This window comes from Eleutherodactylus coqui, chromosome 8 (assembly GCF_035609145.1).
Source record: "Eleutherodactylus coqui strain aEleCoq1 chromosome 8, aEleCoq1.hap1, whole genome shotgun sequence".
Taxonomy (NCBI): domain Eukaryota; kingdom Metazoa; phylum Chordata; class Amphibia; order Anura; family Eleutherodactylidae; genus Eleutherodactylus; species Eleutherodactylus coqui.
Genome location: NC_089844.1, coordinates 21138195 through 21156794, shown reverse-complemented (window position 1 = coordinate 21156794; position 18600 = coordinate 21138195). Strand labels below are relative to the sequence as shown.

The window sequence follows — 18600 nt, the reverse complement described above, 5'->3', positions numbered from 1 at the left end:
AGCCCCAGTGCCAGCCATCAGGATGGCAGGTTATGGGCACATGTTATGAGCACTGAGCAGGGCGTCCGACCCGATGACCCTGGAGGTCCCTTCCAACTCTACCAGTCTAGGCTTCAATGACATGGCAGTGGCCGATGCCAACCCCAGTATGATAGCTGCCCCCAGTATACCCTCTTCCTTGGGAAAGGGGGTCCCCCCCCCAACATGTCCCCAACCAGTGACAAGGCAAAAGATGAAAAGTAATGCTTTTATTAATACAAGAGCGCCACTCCAGACCGCCGGCCGCGCACATTAACCCTTCATGGTTTGCAGTCTTTTAACTTTAGCTCCTCCACCAGATTGATGTACTTCTCCCGAGCCTCGCTCTGGGGGGTGCCTGGAAGACAAAGGGAGACAGGATGATGGGAGTGATGCCCCCTGTACCCCCGGCAGAGGTCACCATCTGACGAGACCTTCCTGGAAACTGCAGCGTCCAACACATGGCCCCGCCCCCTGCGCACATTTACAGGAAGGCCCCTTGTGACAATCTCCTTACCCTTCAGCTCGCGCCACTTCTCAAACTTCAATTCATCAAGTAAGTCCTTGAAGTCCTTCCGGTCTGGAGAAAACAGGAGACACAGAATGAGTAATGCAAGGCACCATGATGTGGCCATCTCTACTTGAGACTTGTGGACAGAAGGGGTCATTGCCACAATGTGGGGCGTACCCGAAGGCCATACCCATCTGGGAAAAGGGGTGTGGGGGGGACGACTTATTACAGAAGGTACTAAACAAAAACCCCAAACTTGCTGTTATTTAACCTTTGTGAGTCGCCTCCCCCATCAGATACTCGGCGGCCGCGGCACGACAGTTAGTGCCGAACCCTCAGAACTAGAAGAATCCGTAAGCCGTGCGGCCGAACGCGTCCGAGAAGCCGACGGCCATTCGCTCCATTCATTCTGTAGATGTCCGGGATTTGTGGCTGAAATACCAGCACTGAAACCGCGCCACAGTTGAGATAAGGACGCCATGTTTCTGGTACAGTGGTTACGGCCGCGGTGCGCGCTCACGCCATTGGTCGGTCGGTATTTATCGGGCGGATTTGATCGCGAATAATAAAACCCAGAAGAATAGGAGAGAAAAACTGAGAGAATGTTCTGCGCTTCCGACCGCATTCCGAATTTGTGATACAATGTGACAACAGGGAAGCATCAACACTGCTGCCTGGCAAAGGGGTGGAGCCACTGAGGCCAGCTAATAAGACAAGGGCTGAACCTGGTCACACTTCATCTAAGATCTCTGCTTGTTGTCAGTGAATGCACAACCACAAGTCAGCGCCGCTCGCTGTCCCACGTACCTAGGTTCACATCCCCGAGTTCCCCTTGCTTGTACAAGGCGTAGACTGTAACCTTTAGTTCATTGGTCAGGGGGCATTTTAAGTGCTTGAAAACGTCTTTTGCCTTATGAAAATCAGCCTGAAAGAGAGAATATGATAATGAGGGGGAGGAGTTAAACAGACAGTACTAGTGGCCCTGAGGTGGCTCAGTAATCAGCACTAACAATCGCTGCCAGCAGCTTAATCATTGCGCAGACGATCCAGTAAGCTGAGACAAGAAGCGCTGCAGCAGCTCACACCATCAGATTCGTGTGTTCCTCTATACATACAGAACGCCATTATCCTCACCCCCCGGATTAGGGGATGCCTAACAGTTTGGGAGCCTCGTTACTCCCGTGGGAGGAGCCCCTTCTTCAGGTCTGGAGACCCCCATAACAGGATGCAGTGTAGGAAGTTACACAGTCAGCCCAGATGGGCGCAGAATCTTACTGACAAGTGGGCGGAGCTTCTGCTGATGCAATAAATACTGCCTATCACAAATACTGCGCCATTACATGCAGCCGTCCCGCGCGAGAAACCGATCCGCCTTAACGCCTCATTCACAGTCACATGCGGCTCCGGTCAGTGACAAATGGGACATTCTCGCTGTGTATAGTAAACGCATCCGTATTCACTGTGTTTTTTCTGACGTGGGGGGAGGGGTGTTTGATATGAAAAAAATGCCCCTGATGCCGCTTTCCAGCGCCTCCTGCCAACATATGTAATAACAGTGAATATGCGCGGTTTATCCATTTACCGTCCCGTGGGCTTGAGTGCGATTCTGCTCAGTAATACGGACCCAGACCGGTCCTTAAGGGGTTAACAGACCACATTGTTCCACTATTCGCAGCCTTCCGTATTCCCATCGGGGCGTAACATGTAGTAAACATTAGCGATACGCTCGGCCATTTTTGTCAGCCCATTTGAATGGAGAGGCGGGCGCACGCTCGGCCATCGCGCCATTCTGTCTCCTGAGGCCGCAATCACACAGGCGTTTACAAAAAATAACACATCTTTTTCCTGTATTTCTGCGCTCGCCTGCATATTTTTGTACAGTAACAACGCGAGAAGATTCCAACTTTTTTCTCCTCCCAGCAGCGAAGTTACCTGCGTAAGATGCGATCCACGGCTTTGTGCCGCGCTTTTACTCCGTTTTTCATGCACCCCATTCATTTCAATGGGCGATCAGTGCGTGAAAGACGAGCGACAACGCTGGAAGATACAACATGCAGCGCTCAGTTTAGCGTGTGCTAAAAACCTGCGCAAAAACGCTCATCTGAGAGGCCCGGTGAGATGGAGGTTAGTCATCATTTGAGAGTTGCGGTGAAGATGCATCAACAAAAAAAAAAATGCCTGTGAGCAGCTTTATTACAAGGGAGGCAGCGAGAAGGACGGGACAAGCAGAATCCCCGTCCTTGAGATGGGTGGGGGTCTCAGCGCCGAGGACCCCACAGACCAGACTTGTCCAGTGATAGAGTTAGAGGGGTTTCCCAGGCAGCGCCTGGATCAGAGAGGAAGCCGCGGCTCCGACTCCTGTCTAGTGGCCGGTGCGTGTAACTGCAGCGCAGCGCAAATTGAAATCACGATCTGCACCTGCAGTTACATTCACCGCCACTAGACAGGAGTAGCAGCCACAGCTTCCTCTCTGACCCCGCTGTATCCAGCTGATGTGTAAGGTGCTCCTCTGTACACCGCAACCGACAGGAGCGTTCCGGACCACTGACGCCACAATCAGCCGGTGGGGGTCATCTACTACACTTGGATGCAGGAGATTTAGGGTTAATACAATCAGTTCGGCCGTTTCATCACCAATGCGGCTCAGAATACGGGAAGAGAAAGTGATGCGTGCCTAAAAGCCGGGCGACCCCCATTATATAGTCATTGGGGGTCTGCCCGGCGCATTGCAGTCTCATCCTGAGACGGACGACCGCGGGGATTCCCCTTTCTTGGTCCCTAAACGGAGGAAACTGGAACCCCAAGCGCAGCTGTGAAGCCATTTGACATACCAGCTGCAGATATGTGCATGTAACAGAGCCGTGTATGATGTGCGCTCACGCCATTGTTTGGATGGACTCACTGTGTTTAGGAGCAGCCGGCTGATCCTAGTCTAGACTACGGGGTGAACGAGGTTCCTGCCGGCAGCTCCCCCACATCGTTAGACCCCGGAGACGTTTAAACTAGTATGTTGTCTAAACCCGTGGAGTCCTCTAGGGCGCAGAACACAGCAGGTACATACAGGCCCTCGTTAATATGGGAGGGGGGGGGGGGGTAGTGGCAGAAAAAGTTCCTACAAGTGAGAAGCCAACTTCGCCACCGCAGCAGCATCTACAGCAGATCTAGGTCCTGGCAGGATGAGCAGCTGCAGCACCTCTTGTCCCCGTCAGATTGCTGCACTGCAGACATCTGGATGGGGTCTCCATGACAACAATAGAGCTGTCGCCGGCAGGCACAGATCTCTCTACTGGACCGCCCACAGCGCCACCATCACTGAATTTGGCAGGAAGGATGGCTGACGGCATCTGCCAGACGGATTTATTTAAATGTCACGGAAAGCACAGAAGTGATGAGAAGTGCAGCAAGGAGACGCCACAAAAAACCCAACCCGCCCCTGCAGCCACAGCCTGACACACTGCAACAAACCCCCAGCTGGATGAGCAGGAGGGCAGCAGTCTTACATCCTCATAATGCCTCCATTCACCAACAGCAAGCAGAGGGATTTACCAGAACAAAGTCTATTGGAAGGAGCCGACACACTAAGCCGACACTGCAGCGCCAACCCCACCCACTGCAGGATGACCATGTGACTGCGGCCAGGAGGACGCGGGACACCTGCTATCACCCGGCCGGCACCTCCCCGTAGTTCAGTACGGTCCCCCCACCCCCCGCAGCGCACTGTCCTAGCAGCCACCCACCTTTGACATGGCGCCGCTGCTCTCGGTCTCTTCACTCTCAGGATGAGACTGCGGCAGTACGTGCGGAACTCGCTTTTAAGTCCTACATCCACGCAGTCACCTGATCTCACAGCCAATGACAATGCTGCTAAATGTTCATGTGACGGACATAATAGTAGTCGGCAACCATACTGGGCGTAGCAAAGGGCAGCGCCTGTCAGACAAGTCACTCTGCTCTTGTCTAGCGTTAGAGCGTTACGTGGTGCTCTCTGTCCCATCACAGCTCACGATGTCACCGCCTAACACCCCATAATCCTAGTAATACACCCGATATCACCGTAATAACAGCCGCAGATAATCGCTGTGTATGAAGCGCCGTCACCACAGAGTGAAACCTTGTCAAACTTGATAATCTACTCCGTGCTTTACACTGCTGTGCAAAAGTATTCACACCCCGCCCCCCCCCCCCACCCCGTGTTATTAAAATGGATTTCAATATAGATTTTATGTAAGGAAACTAACAGAAGAGACCAAGGGGTTAGAGGGGAAGGGGAAAATACTGTGTTTAACCCCTTCTCCCACCAGTTACGTAAGAGCCATTGTTTCTACCCCTGCTAAGCCCCTTGTTTAGAAGGACTTCAAAGTTTTATTTCCCTTTCATAGTCCAATTTATGTTCTTCTTTTTCACATTGAAGTTTGATATGTTTGCAGCGTTATACTGTAAGTAATGTGCAGGAGGGGGTCTAATACAGCGCTTATTGTTTGCTTCACTTGCTCATGTCTAGTTTAGAGTTCTATATTCTCCTATAAATGTAATATGCTAATTTATAAATGTTTAGTTTAGATATGCCACCATCTGCATGACACTGTGTGCATGGTATGTGTGCTTATGTGTATGACTGGAGGTTTCTTGTGTCCCCATGTTGCGTCTCAGTGCTACCTGTCTGTCCTAACTGTCTCAGTAGGTGGGGCCTTCCTTTCACCTAGTTCTACTTTTTCAGGGAGAGGGATGATCATTCCACTCGTCTCTTGTTTTCCTGCCAGTCGCCCTTTCTGATTTTTGTGGTGGTCACAGTGTGTTTCATCCTCAATAGAGAAAGTGATGGTCATTCCACTTATCTCAGTTCTTTAGTCTTTGGAGAGAAGAGTCATGAATATAGCTCCATAGCAATACTAGTGTCCCTGAATTCAGTTCAGCCTAGTAGAATTTCTAAATGTACTTGCAAGTCCTATTCTTTACACGCTGTCATAAACAAAAAGCCATACTCAGAAATTACACTTCTTGTAGTCTCAGTACATCTGGGGTGGGTTAATTCTTCACATAGGTAACCAGGGGTAGGAGCTGTGTTTATAGGTTTCGCCTTGTCCCCTCCGCGACTGTGCAGAGGCCTCTTGGGTGAATTGGAAGTCACACACTGAAGGTGATCTTACTCCGGATTCTTACACTCTGCTTTGGAGTCGCCGAGGTCGGATTGTTTTTTATTCGGGGGTAACTGTAGTGGCCCAGTACATGCTATTCTAGCCCCCTCCATAATGTCATACATGTATGTCTCTTGTGTAGATGCGCGGTGCAAAACTGTCTTGTCATTCAGTTGTGTGTATTGCACAGCTGCAGCAAATGAGAGGTTAATGTCTGGTGTGAGCTGACTGTCTGTAAATGCATCAATGTATCAATATTGGGTGAATGAAGCTACATGGAATCTAGCTGCACTACAGAGCCAATCCTGCTGGGGATTATCTGAGTGGGTAAAGGATGAACTTGCCAAAATGGAGACTCCTGATAACCTGGAAAACTTCATTCAGCTGTGCATCCAGACTGACCAGAGATTTTCTGAGCGGCGCAAACAGAGACTGCGGGTGTGGGTACCAACACCCCTTATTCCTTCAGTCAATTCACGTTAAGTACCCAGCCGAGGACTGAAGCCGCAACAGAACCAATGCAGGTCGATGTAATCCGCAGACCCCTTTCTTCCGCTGCAAAAGAAAGGCTCTGTAGTGAAAATCTGTGCAATTATTGTGGAAGCTCTGAACATTATGCCTTAAACTGTTCAAACAAGTTCCAAAGGCCCCTTTCCCTAGCCAACGTCAAAACCACGACCAATCCAGTAACTGACCTTACTGAGCGTGCTCGCTCATCTCTAGTGAAAACCCTTCCATTGCACTAGCATTTTATCCTCCCAATAGAGATCTTAATTGGTAATCAGAAGATGAAGTACTCAGCAATGTTGTATTCCGGAGCGAGAGGAAACTTCATGGACCTAAAATTTGCTCTTGGCGAAAAGCATTGCAACCAGACTTAAGCCCATACCGATTTGATATGGAAACCGTGGATTGGTCACCCTCGTCCTCAGGACCGGTCACACAAGTGACAATTGAACTGGAGCTCTGCATGAAACTTGACCATCAAGAAACGATCAGCTTCCAGCTCATCTTGTCCCCTAAATTTCCGGTGATTCTCAGTTCGCTACCCATAACCCTTCTATCAACTGGGAATCAAGGACCATTACTTTCCCTCCAGAATACTGTTAAGAGAACTGCCAGATAGCACCATGTACCCCTAAAGCAGTGCAAGACCCCGAGGTTCGTCAACAGGACTTTGAGAAGTTACTGGTTGAATACCAGATGTTCAGGGATGTCTGCAGCAAAGCTGACCAGCTGCCACCGCTTCAGCCCCATGACTGTACTATTGAGCTAGTCCCTGGATCTTTTATTCCATTTAGGCATATCTACTGCTTTTCGGAACCAGAGTTAAAAAACCTTCATGGATATTTGGATGAAAATCTAAAGAAGGGCTTCATCTGGCCCTCTTCCTCCCCAGCAGGAGCACCAATATTCTTCGTTGAAAAGAAAGATTCTACTCTTTGACCGTGCATAGATTAACTCCTTACTGTGGAGTCAGTTTCTACGTGTTAGGCGCATTGCCGATGATGGCACGCTGGATATGTGCCTGACACAAATGTGTAATAAATTTCTGAAGAGAGGTTACCCTAGGGCTATTGTTGGTGACGTAGCCCAGAAGGTTAAGAACGTTGAAAGACAGACACTATTTGTGACCAGAGAGAAAACATCAACCCTTAGTAGGATACCATTTGTGTCCACCTACAATCCTATGAGCAGACAAATCTCGGCAATTTTGAGGAGACACGGGCGCCTTCTGAGCCTCATTGGTGATGTGGAGGAGTTCAAAAACCAACATATTATGTTGTCAAAACCTTTGGGACAAATTGGTACACTCGTTGTATGACAAAAAGAGGGGTCCCAAACAGACAACATTGACATCATGCAGAATGGGTAGCTACCCATGTTTGGGCTGCTCGTGTTGTGGCAACCTGTTGAAAGGCGATAGATTTCATCATGCCCACAGGGGGGAGTCTTACAAGATTAGGGGTTACTACACCTGCGCCTCATCCTATGTGGTGTATTTAATAACTTGCCCATGTGGACTCCAATACGTAGGTGAGACAACTAGGGAGGTGAGGAGTAGGATAGGATTTGCCTGTGTCTCGTCACTTTGTCGAGAAGGGTCACTCCATCAGTTCTCAATTCCGAGTGATTGATGGGGTGCCCTTATCTACAAGAGGTGGAGATAGAACTAAGGCCTTCCTTAAGAAAGAGCTTTGTTGGATTTATTAGCTGGACACAATGGCCCCTAAAGGGTTAAACCATGAATACAATGTCTCACGATACTTATAGAGCTGCTGTACCTGTTGCGCTACATCAAGTATCCGCATGTATTATGCAGATTTTAAGCATATTTTAATGGTCTGTTTGTCTATATTTTTTAGATCATCTTGGAAGTAATGGAGGCGCATTATTGGTTTTTGCTGCTTTGGATGGAACTGTGCACCAATGTCCGGAGTTTTATCTCAATTGTGATATTTTGAGTCTCCGCGTATGCATGTGGCCAAGTGTTTTTTGATTGGTTTCATGTCTATTGTATAACAAGTTAATAAACAATGAACCGTATTTGATTGCCCTGTTGGATTCTATTTTCTACACCTCCGGCATGGGTTTGGATGACAATTGTCACATTTATGGTATAAATTGGATCATTCTAATTAGAGACTATTGGGCGTAGTCGAATATTCTTGCTCACATTGTGCTGATTATTGTCACGTGGCCACACCATTATGCTGATGAGTCTCTATCTATATTTAAGTGGATGTTTGATCCGCAAGAAATACATCTGAGATGATAGGACTGAGGTTGCATATTTCTATTAAAAGCCATTTATTATAGCAACATACAGTGGGGGAAAAAAGTATTTAGTCAGATAGCAATTGTACAAGTTCTCCCACTTAAAAAGATGAGAGAGGCCTGTAATTGACATCATAGGTAGACCTCAACTATGAGAGACAACATGAGAAAACACATCCAGAAAATCACATTGTCTGATTTTTAATGAGTTTATTTGAAAATTATGGTGGAAAATAAGTATTTGGTCACCTACAAACAAGCAAGATTTCTGGGTCTCACAGACCTGTAACTTCTACTTTAGGAGGCTCCTCTGTCCTCCACTCATTACCTGTAGTAATGGCACCTGTTTGAACTTGTTATCAGTATAAAACACACCTGTCCACAACCTCAAGCTTTGCTGAAGACCAAAGGGCTGGCGAAGGACTCCAGAAACAAAATTATAGCCCTGTACCAGACTGGAAAGACTGAATCTGCAATAGGCAAGCAGCGTGGTGTGAAGAAATCAACGGTGGGAACAACAATTAGAAAATGGAAGAGATACAAGACCGCTGATAATCTCCCTCGATCTGGGGCTCCACGCAAGACCCCGTGGGTCAGAATGATCACAATAATGGTGAGCAAAAATCCAAGAACCACACGGGGGAACCTAGTGAATGACCTGCAGAGAGCTGGGACCAACGTAACAAGGGCTACCATCAGTAACACACTACGCCGCCAGGGACTCAGATCCTGTAGTGCCAGATGTGTCCTCCTGCTTAAGCCAGTACATGTCCGGGGCCGACTGAAGTTTGCTAGAGAGCATTTGGATGATCCAGAAGAGTATTGGGAGAATGTCATATGGTCAGATGAAACCAAAGTAGAACTGTTTGGCAGAAACACAACTCGTCGTGTTTGGAGGAGAAAGAATGATGAGTTGCATCCAAAGAACACCATACCTACTGTGAAGCATTGGGGTGGCAACATCATGCTTTCGGGCTGTTTCTCTGCAATGGGACAAGGACGACTGATCTGTATACATGAAAGAATGAACGGGGCCATGTATCGTGAGATTTGGAGTGCAAACCTCCTTCCATCAGGAAGGGCACTGAAGATTAAACGTGGCTGGGTCTTTCAGCATGACAATGATCCCACGCACACCGCCAGGGCAACGAAGGAGTGGCCTCGTAAGAAGCATTTCAAGGTCTTGGAGTGGCCTAGCCAGTCTCCAGATCTCAACCCTATAGAAAACCTTTGCAGGGAGTTGAAAATCCGTGTTGCCCAGCGACTGCCCCAAAATATCACTGCTCTTGAGGAGATCTGCATGGAGGAATAGGCCAACATACCAGCAACAGTGTGTGCCAACCTTGTGAGGACTTACAGAAAACGTTTGACCTCTGTCATTGCCAATAAAGGATGTATAACAAAGTACTGAGATGAACTTTTGTTATTGACCAAATACTTATTTTCCACCATAATTTGCAAATTAATTCGTTAAAAATCAGATAATGTGATTTTTCAGGATGTGTTTTCTCATGTTGTCTCCCATAGTTGAGGTCTACCTATGATGTCAATCACAGGCCTCTCTCATCTTTTTAAGTGGGGGAACTTGTACAATTGGTATCTGACTAAATACTTTTTTTCCCCACTGTATATCCCCTTACATGTATTCTATGGTGCTGTGTGATTATAAATACGAGCTAGTGCAGTATCTTATGATGCGTAAGCATGCACGATGATATATTCACCTATGACACAATATCACATGATGTGGTGATGTGTCTATCGTTATGTGCTCCATGTTGGAACGCATTACGTCCTGCGTGACTCCGTGCATGCGCACAGTGGTAGCGTCCCGCGGTAACACGTGGTCATATGACAACTATGCACGTGACCCGCATTCCATGGTGGGATAGGATGTGCGTGTGTTACATACACAGCAGCTACGGAACTGCATGCCATGGTGTCTCACAGGTCAGGTGAATTTAATGATTATGCTTAATTGGTTGCCTCCTTATGATTGGTTATTTGTTTTGTATGTATATAAGTATCTATATGTGTGTAATGCCTTTATACTTGAAAAAGACTCTCAGGAGTCGAAACGTGGTATGTTTTAACCCCTTAGTGACGAAGCCTACTTGCTCCTTAGTGACGGAGCTTAATTTTGGAAATCTGACATGTGTCACTTAACATATCATAACTCCGTAAAAGCTTTGCATATCCAAGTGATTCTGATATTGTTTTTTCGTCAGATATTGTACTTCATTTTGGTAGTAAAAATAGACCCATAGATTTTGTGTATATTTATTAAATTGCCAATATTGGGAAAATTGTCTTTTTTTTTTACATTTTCAACTGTAATATCTCAAATATGTGCAAACATACTGTAGAAATTTATATATATTTCCATCTGTTCACTTTATTCTGGACGCACGTTTGAAAAACTTTCTTTTTTTTTTTAACCATTCAGGAGACATACAAATTTAACATTAATTATCAACATTTTGAGGAACACTTTATTTTCCGGCACCAAGCCAGGATTGCAAAGGCTCATAGGTGTCAGAATTATAGATAACCCCACAAATTACCCCATTTTAAAAACTACACCCCTTGGTGTATTCACTGAGGGGGGTCAGGAATATTTTGACCCCACAGTTTCTTTTTAGGAATTAATGCAATTTAGAGTAGAAAAAATAAAATTTCATATTTTTGCAAATATGTAATTTTTAACACAGGAATTTTTTCTATAGTGCACATAAAAATGAGGATTTGCACCTCAAAATGGATACCCCTGTTTGTCCTGTGTTCAGAAACATACCCATTGTGGCCCTAATCTTCTGTCCGTATGTACAACGGGGCCAAACCAGGAGCAGCCGGTGGTTTTCAGATCAGACATATTGCTTGAAGGCGTTTTAGGCCTTATTGCTCACTTGTAGACCCCTTGAGCGGCCAAAACGAGGAGGACCCCCACAAATAACCTCATTTTGGAAACTACACCTCTTAGCGCATTAATCTAGGGGTGTACTGCGTATTTTGACCCAACAGTTTTTGAATGAATCAAAGCAAAGCAGAAGTAAAAAATTACGATTTTTGTTTTTTTATGAATTATATGATTTTAAAAGCAGTTTTTTTTGGACAGCAGACATATGAATGGAGGCTTTCACCCAAAAATGGATACGCCCGTTTGTCCCGTGTTCAGAAACATACCCATTGTGGCCTTAATCTTCAGTATGTACAACAGGGCCCTAACCGAAAGGAGCAGCAGGTGGTTTTCAGAACAGACATTTTGGTTGAAGGTGATTTAGGCCCCATTGCCCACTTGTAGACCCCTTGAGCGGCCAAAACGTAAGAGAACCCCCACAAATGACCCCATTTTAAAAACTACACCCCTTAACTCATTCATTTAGCGGTGTACTGCGTATTTTGACCTTGCCGTTTTTAAATGAATTGAAGCAAAGCAGAAGGAAAAAATTACGATTTTTGTTTATTTGGCAATTATGTCATTTTAAAAACAGTTTTTTTGTACAGCATACATAGGAATAAAGACTGTCACCCAAAAAAGTATACCCACATTTGTCCCGTGTTCAGAAACATGCCCATTGTTGCCCTAATCTTCTGTCTGCATGCACAACGGGGCCCAAACTGAACAGAGCGTCAAACTTTAACTGGATAATCCATTGGATAATGGCGATCACATGACCAAAGAACGCTCACCGCCCCCCCCCTCCCCCCGTGACATCTTCAAGCTCTTGGCTACCTTTAGTAGCTCCCGGTGACAGCTCCCTGCTCTCAGCTACTCATACTAGCTGGGAGCAGGGAGTTTTTAATTTCCCGGGCCTCCCGGCTCTCTGCGCATTCGCGTGACGTAAGATGCCGGACGGCACGGAGGACGGTGGATGAGTACTCTCAGCCCCCCTTACGGATCCGATCTGTAAGGGGAGCTGAATCTTTAACTTTGTTTAAGTTTCCATAGACTTTAACGCGATCGCGTGACCGGGGGTGGGGTCCCGCGACCCTGGATAACAGCTCCATTCTGTCGGCTACCTCCGGTAACCGGCAGCATGGAGCTATCACGTCCTGAGCCTGCAGGGTTTTCATTCCTAGAGGAGGCATGTTTTTACGTCCTCTAGGAATTAAGCCCAGCAGGCCAGGACATAAAAAGGCAATGGGGCCGTCACTAAGGGGTTAAACGTTTTGGAGGAATAAAAGCAATCTTTTAACTGCACCCTGGATGCTGCCGCACTTATTTTCTCTATTGGAACTACGGTGGGATCTTTTTGGATCGGATCTCTAATGTGGCTTTGCATATATCTGTCCAACCATACGGTGGATTAAGTTGTGCTGTTGGCAACCTTTATCTTTCTGGATACTGTGGATCCAAGCTGACCTGCACCTAATATGGACAGTACTATTGGAATTAATCCGGATGAGGGTGCTCCGGTAACCTCCCAATCGGTATGGTACTCGGATGCAGATGCAACAAGAATACTTGCAGGTACCAATTTTGATGGGCCATTTTTTAGCACTCCATCATTTGAGGTGCTACAACGCAAATGGGAGAACGAGAAAAAGCGGTATGTGTCTTTAAATTTACACATGGTGACTTTATTAGAATACTATAAAGTGAAACGCATCCCGAGGGGATCACGGTCTCACTTAAGACCAACTCCATTGCCTGACAATTCCGTTTTCTGTCAGAAATGTGAAAACATCTTTAATAGATTCACTCTGGATGTCATGCTGTTGAACATTGAGTTCTTACAGATTGAGGCAGCCGCCTGTTTAACTGGTATACAGGACATTGAGGAACAGATTAATACGAAAATCTCATCTGATGAATGGGGCCAAATTGTGAAGAGGATTGAGACCTCTTTACAGAAATTTAAGAGCACATTGAAGTGGTGAAACGCATGAAATGGTTTCGGGACCAAGATGACTACGATAAAGGTCAAGTGTATAACTGACAAATAGTAGAAGGAGAACATGGCACCAGAGTTCCTAGACATAATCAACGTAATATCAGAAAACAATATAACAGGGAACCCACAGCATTTGGGTTCACATCAGCTGGATCAGAGTCTACAGATGACTCAACTCAAGGATCTAACAAATCGATTAATGTTTTAGATCCAAGCCAACAACATCGGGAACCGAAGAAAAAGGCCGGATCGGATTGCAACGAAGGGGCGGACGGAAACACCATAAATGGAGGAAAGGTACCCACAAACAGAACTACAGGCTCCAGCAACATGAAGAACACGATGACGAAACAGACTTAGTGGTAAATATATCATCTAGACCACTTATTCATATAGAATCCAGAGTTTTATCTAAAGGACTATCTTACTGTCCGGCTCAGTGCATTGACTGGTTTTCCCTGGACCTTGAATTATGTAGCTTCTTTAGGAGGTTAAAATCAAAATCTTTTTTCTCTCAACAGGAGCCGTCACGGGTGGTCACAACCTCTCCTGCTGTGCAGCCAACTGACCATGATATGTTTACACTTCATGGGGTGGGTCTGCTTAGTAGAAGTATGTTTCAACCACCGACCACGGACCACTCGGTGGAAACGTATATAGCTGCGGTCAATTCTGATGTTAACGGGGGCGGAGCCTGGCCGCTGAGGTGAATGGCCGTGTGAGAGTGTAGCTCCCGCGGCAGGACTCCGTTACCGGACCTTCAATAGCTTCCAGCAGCACAGAAATGAGGAGAGTCGGCAGGGAGAAGGGACCGGAGCCTTCAGGGACGCCGCGTGTGAGCAGAGGACAGTCCGACATGCAGCGCTACTTGAAAGAGAAACCCTCCCGCTCTCCGCTGTTCCCTGTAAAGATGGCGCCGGCCCAGCTATCGGCTGCAGCTCACAGTAAGGAGGGGGAGGGGGGGGGGCGGCCTCGGACAGCGAGGATGATGAGGCCGTGTCTAAAGGCTTCATGAAGGACCTTATAATGAAAGCCTTGAGCCCTGTCATGCTAGAGCTGGGGGAAATTAAAGAAGACATTAAGCTTCTGGGCAGACGAGTAGAGGACCTGGAGACTTCCTCCTCTGCCATTATCACACATGCCACGGAGGTAGAGCGCACCCTGCGAGAGCATCACAACCATATCAATAAAGCACTCCTGATGCAGGAAGATCTGGAGAATCGTAACAGACGATCTAATGTACGCATCAGGGGGCTCCCAGAGTCATGGGCTGCAGACTCCCTCCAAAAAGTAACCAAAGAGATTTTTTCACTTCTCCTTGGGGCAGAGAGAGCAGCCCCCATTTTGATTGAAAGGGTACATAGAGCCCTCAGACCCCCCCCAGCAAATTCGGAGCCCCCACGAGATATTATTTGCAAAGTGCTTGCATTCCAGGACGCTTTCGCTATCCTAAGGGCAGCCAGGAACTATAAGGACTTAAAATATGCGGAGGCTTCGATAAAGATTTATCAGGATTTGGCCCCGTCTACGTTGGCTAAGCGCCGCCTTCTCCGTCCACTACTAGATGCGCTGAGAGAGAGGGGGATCAGGTACGCCTGGCTGTTCCCCTTCGGTTTAGGCGTATCTCACCAAGGTCGCAGGCTGAGCATCCGTGACCCGGAGGATCTCCAGGCCTGCTGGCAGTTCCTCGAGATGGAGCCCCTAGATGTACCATGCTGGCTCCCTTTACCAGAGATGCCAAAACTCACAAATCTACCCTCCACAGCTGCCTGGAGCCTGGCACCCCCGGCTAAATCACCGAAGAATAAAAAGAAAAAGAGCCGCGACCCCACCCCCACAGGGGAATGAAGAATTAACCTAGCCCGACCGCTGCTCGGGTGAATTCTCGCTTTTGTTTGGCCTCGGTTTGCATAGATGAGACTCCTGCCTTACAGCTGGACTGAATAGGTTACGTCCACCAAGAGATCGGGCAGGACTGTGGGATCATCCCCTGCGACCATACCATTTCTGGGAAGAACTCTCATATCGCGACGGGGGTCCCAAAGGTCTCTCGCACATGTCAGCCGACGGTCACTTTGCTGTTATTTTGCCATTTTGCTGTTCTTACCTTCATCCTCTCTCTACCTCTCTTTTCCTTCCTTCTTTGCATTCTTCATCCACTCCCCCCTCTCCCCTTCCCCCCCCCATCGCCCTCCCCTGCCCCCCCCCCTCTTCTTCCTTCTCTTCTCTTGTTCCATCGCAAATATTTTTGCTTTGCTGGTTTTAAGAGGTTTACTACAAATGGTCCTAAGGAGTCGTCCAGGGCAGGTTTAGTGCACTTCGGTCTCCGTCTGATCGGTTGGGAATCCCAATCCCCACTGTTGGAACGGACACCGTCCTGTACTCACCCCCCACTGACCGTCCTAGGACGAATCGGTCTTGTTCTTTTTAATTTTGTGTTTTTCATTGCAGTACTACCCCCCCTTCTGTGTCTTATACTTCCCTTCAGTGTTTGTTCCTTACCTCCCTCCACAGACACCCCCCCCCCTATTGATAATTTGCCTGAAATCTCACTGTGCTTTGTGATCCCTCCTCTAACAACAGCATGTCTCCTGGCTTCACGTTGCCTCCTCCGCTGCCTGCTGCCGACGACCGCTTCCGTCTCTCCTCGTTTAATGTGAGGGGATTGAACTCGCCTTTCAAAAGACATAATGTAGCACAACTCCTGCGAAAGTACGGTACTAAGATCGCCTTCCTACAAGAGACCCACTACAAGGAGGGTAAGTGCCTTTCTCTGCCGGGTAGACAGTTCCCACAGGGCTTTCACAACCCCCACCCAACATCCGCCTCCAAAGGAGTCTCTATCCTGTTTCACAGGTCCACCACATTTAAGTGCGAGGCACAACACACTGACGGAGAGGGCAGGACCATCTTCTTGAGAGGACGCCTTAATAACTTCCAGATTACCCTGGCCAATCTGTACACTCCAAATTCCAATCAAGTGGCGTGGTTGGTGGGGCAACTGGAGACTCTCAAAGAATTTGCAGTGGGCCCTATCATCCTGGGAGGGGACCTGAACCTCACTTTAAACCCACTGCTCGACTCGTCAGTCGGGCGCTCCCAAATATCCCACCCCAAACTGAGACGCCTACAGAGATGCATCTCGGAATTGGGTTTAATTGATGCCTGGCGCCAATGCTCACCCTCCACTAAAGATTTCACCTATTTTTCACACGTCCATGCCTCTTACCAGAGGCTGGATTACTTTCTCATAGCATCCTCCCTTCTCCCTATGCTGATAGATTCTTCCATCGCCGCCACCACTGTGTCTGATCATGCCCCGCTACACGTTGACCTCAGGCCCCTATGCAACTCCCCCCGGGAGTGGAGATGGAGGCTGAATGCCTCCCTCCTTGATTCCATGGAGGACAAATCCGAAATTTCTATACAATTAAAAGAATTCTTTGAGCTGAACGGTGGCGGGGACCAGTCGGTCCCGGTGGTGTGGGAAACGCATAAAGCGTTTATCAGAGGAGTCCTGATAGCCCTTGGAGCTAAGAAAAAGAAAATCCAACAAAAAGAAATAGACGACCTCCTGAAGCGTATAGCCAAGTTGGAATATACCACCAAACTCTCGGCCAGCAAAGAAAATCTCTCCAAACTATCGGATACCAGAAAAGAATTAAACCTCTGTCTGGAAAAACGATTTAACAAAAAGTGTCTATATTTTAAACATATTGCCTTTACCCAAGGTAACAGAGGCAGCAAATATACGACTGCTATGATTAAGAAAGCCCGAACCAAGAATCAAATTGATTCAATAAAAACCCATCTAGGTTCCCAAGCCACTTCATCTCAGGATATTGCAGCTGAGTTTCAGCACTTTTACTCCCAACTCTATAATTTACGCCCGCAACAAGATCAAAACGAGTTGGACGAACCGGATAAACAAATAAAGGACTTTCTGAAAAAGCTCTCTCTCCCTAAGCTAGACCCAGAAATAGCTGATCAACTTCTGGTCCCTGTTACGGAAACGGAGGTTGATGAAATCCTGAACTCTTCCCCCCCGGGCAAAAGCCCGGGCCCTGATGGCCTCCCCCTCACCTATTATAAGTCCTTCCGTTCCACACTAGTACCACGTCTTACAGAATGGTTCAATGCCCTCTTGGTCGGTGGATCCCTCCCGAGACAAGCTCAGGAGGCCCACATCACGTTGATCCTGAAAGAGGGCAAAGACTCGGAGGTGTGCGGCAGCTACCGTCCCATTTCTCTCATTAACTTAGACGCTAAATTATGGGCCAAACTCCTAGCGAAGCGTATGGAGGCCCTCATACCTAATTTGGTGGATAGGGAGCAGGCCGGATTTGTGAAGGGGAGGGAGGGGAGGGACAATTGCTTCCGCATCCTTCATGCAATGCATTACGCCCACATAAATAAAATCCCACTCGCTTTAGTAAGTACCGATGCCGAAAAGGCATTCGATAGAGTCGACTGGCGGTACATGAGGTCGGTTCTTCTTCACTTCAACTTCCCACCAGCCTTTGTCGCGGCCATTTTCTCTCTGTATGCCGAACCCTTCGCCAGACTGAAAATAAACAACATTCTCTCACCGCCATTTGATATAAAAAATGGCACGCGCCAGGGCTGCCCCCTTTCCCCTTTCCTGTTCGTCCTGGCATTGGAGCCTTTGCTCCAGTGCATCAGACTGGACCAGGAGATACGGGGACTCACAGTAGGAGACCAATCTCTGTCTGCAGCCGCGTTTGCAGACGATATCATCTTCCTAATTACTAACCCGGAAACGGGTCTCCCCAGACTCACCACGCGCCTGGAGCAGTTTGGGAAAGTCTCAAAATTTAAAATAAACTTTAATAAATCAACGGCCCTCAACGTCTCGATCCCAAGAGCGCGTTGTGCGAACTTGATGTCCGACTCCCCATTCTCCTGGTCCAATACTGAAATTGCCTTCCTGGGTGTAAGGTTAACAAGGAGGACAGAGGACCTCTTTGCGGCCAACTTCCCCCCACTGATGTCTAAAATTAAAGCTCTTCTGCATAACTATGATCTCCCTTACATTTCTTGGTTCGGGAGGAGAAATATAATAAAATCCTACATATTGCCAATTATCTTATACCAGATCCGGTCTCTCCCTGTCCATCTACCTGCACATTTTTTTAACAACCTCCGCAAGATGTTTACCAAATATATTTGGAGACAAAGAGGTTCCAGATTGCCCTATAGCCTCTTGACAAAGAGAAGGGAGGAGGGTGGGATGGAGCTGCCG

The 18600-nt window shown here is 47.5% G+C and overlaps 1 protein-coding gene across 2 annotated transcripts in view; it reads right to left on the bottom strand.

Moving 5' to 3' along the window:
* Positions 1–233: 233 nt before the first annotated feature.
* The window catches only part of LOC136576186 (acyl-CoA-binding protein-like), a 109730-nt gene continuing 91363 nt past the window's right edge, over positions 234–18600 (bottom strand). The window contains exons 1-4 of one of the 2 annotated variants that reach the window (XM_066575262.1): positions 4267–4643; positions 1337–1454; positions 536–598; positions 234–376 (exon numbers count right to left, since the gene is read on the bottom strand). In XM_066575262.1, coding sequence (XP_066431359.1) covers positions 300–376; positions 536–598; positions 1337–1454; positions 4267–4275 — 267 coding nt within the window. In that variant the 5' untranslated portion in view covers positions 4276–4643 and the 3' untranslated portion in view covers positions 234–299. Of the gene's footprint in view, positions 377–535; positions 599–1336; positions 1455–4266; positions 4644–18600 lie in introns of those variants that run through there. The other variant, XM_066575263.1, reaches the window with a different exon arrangement.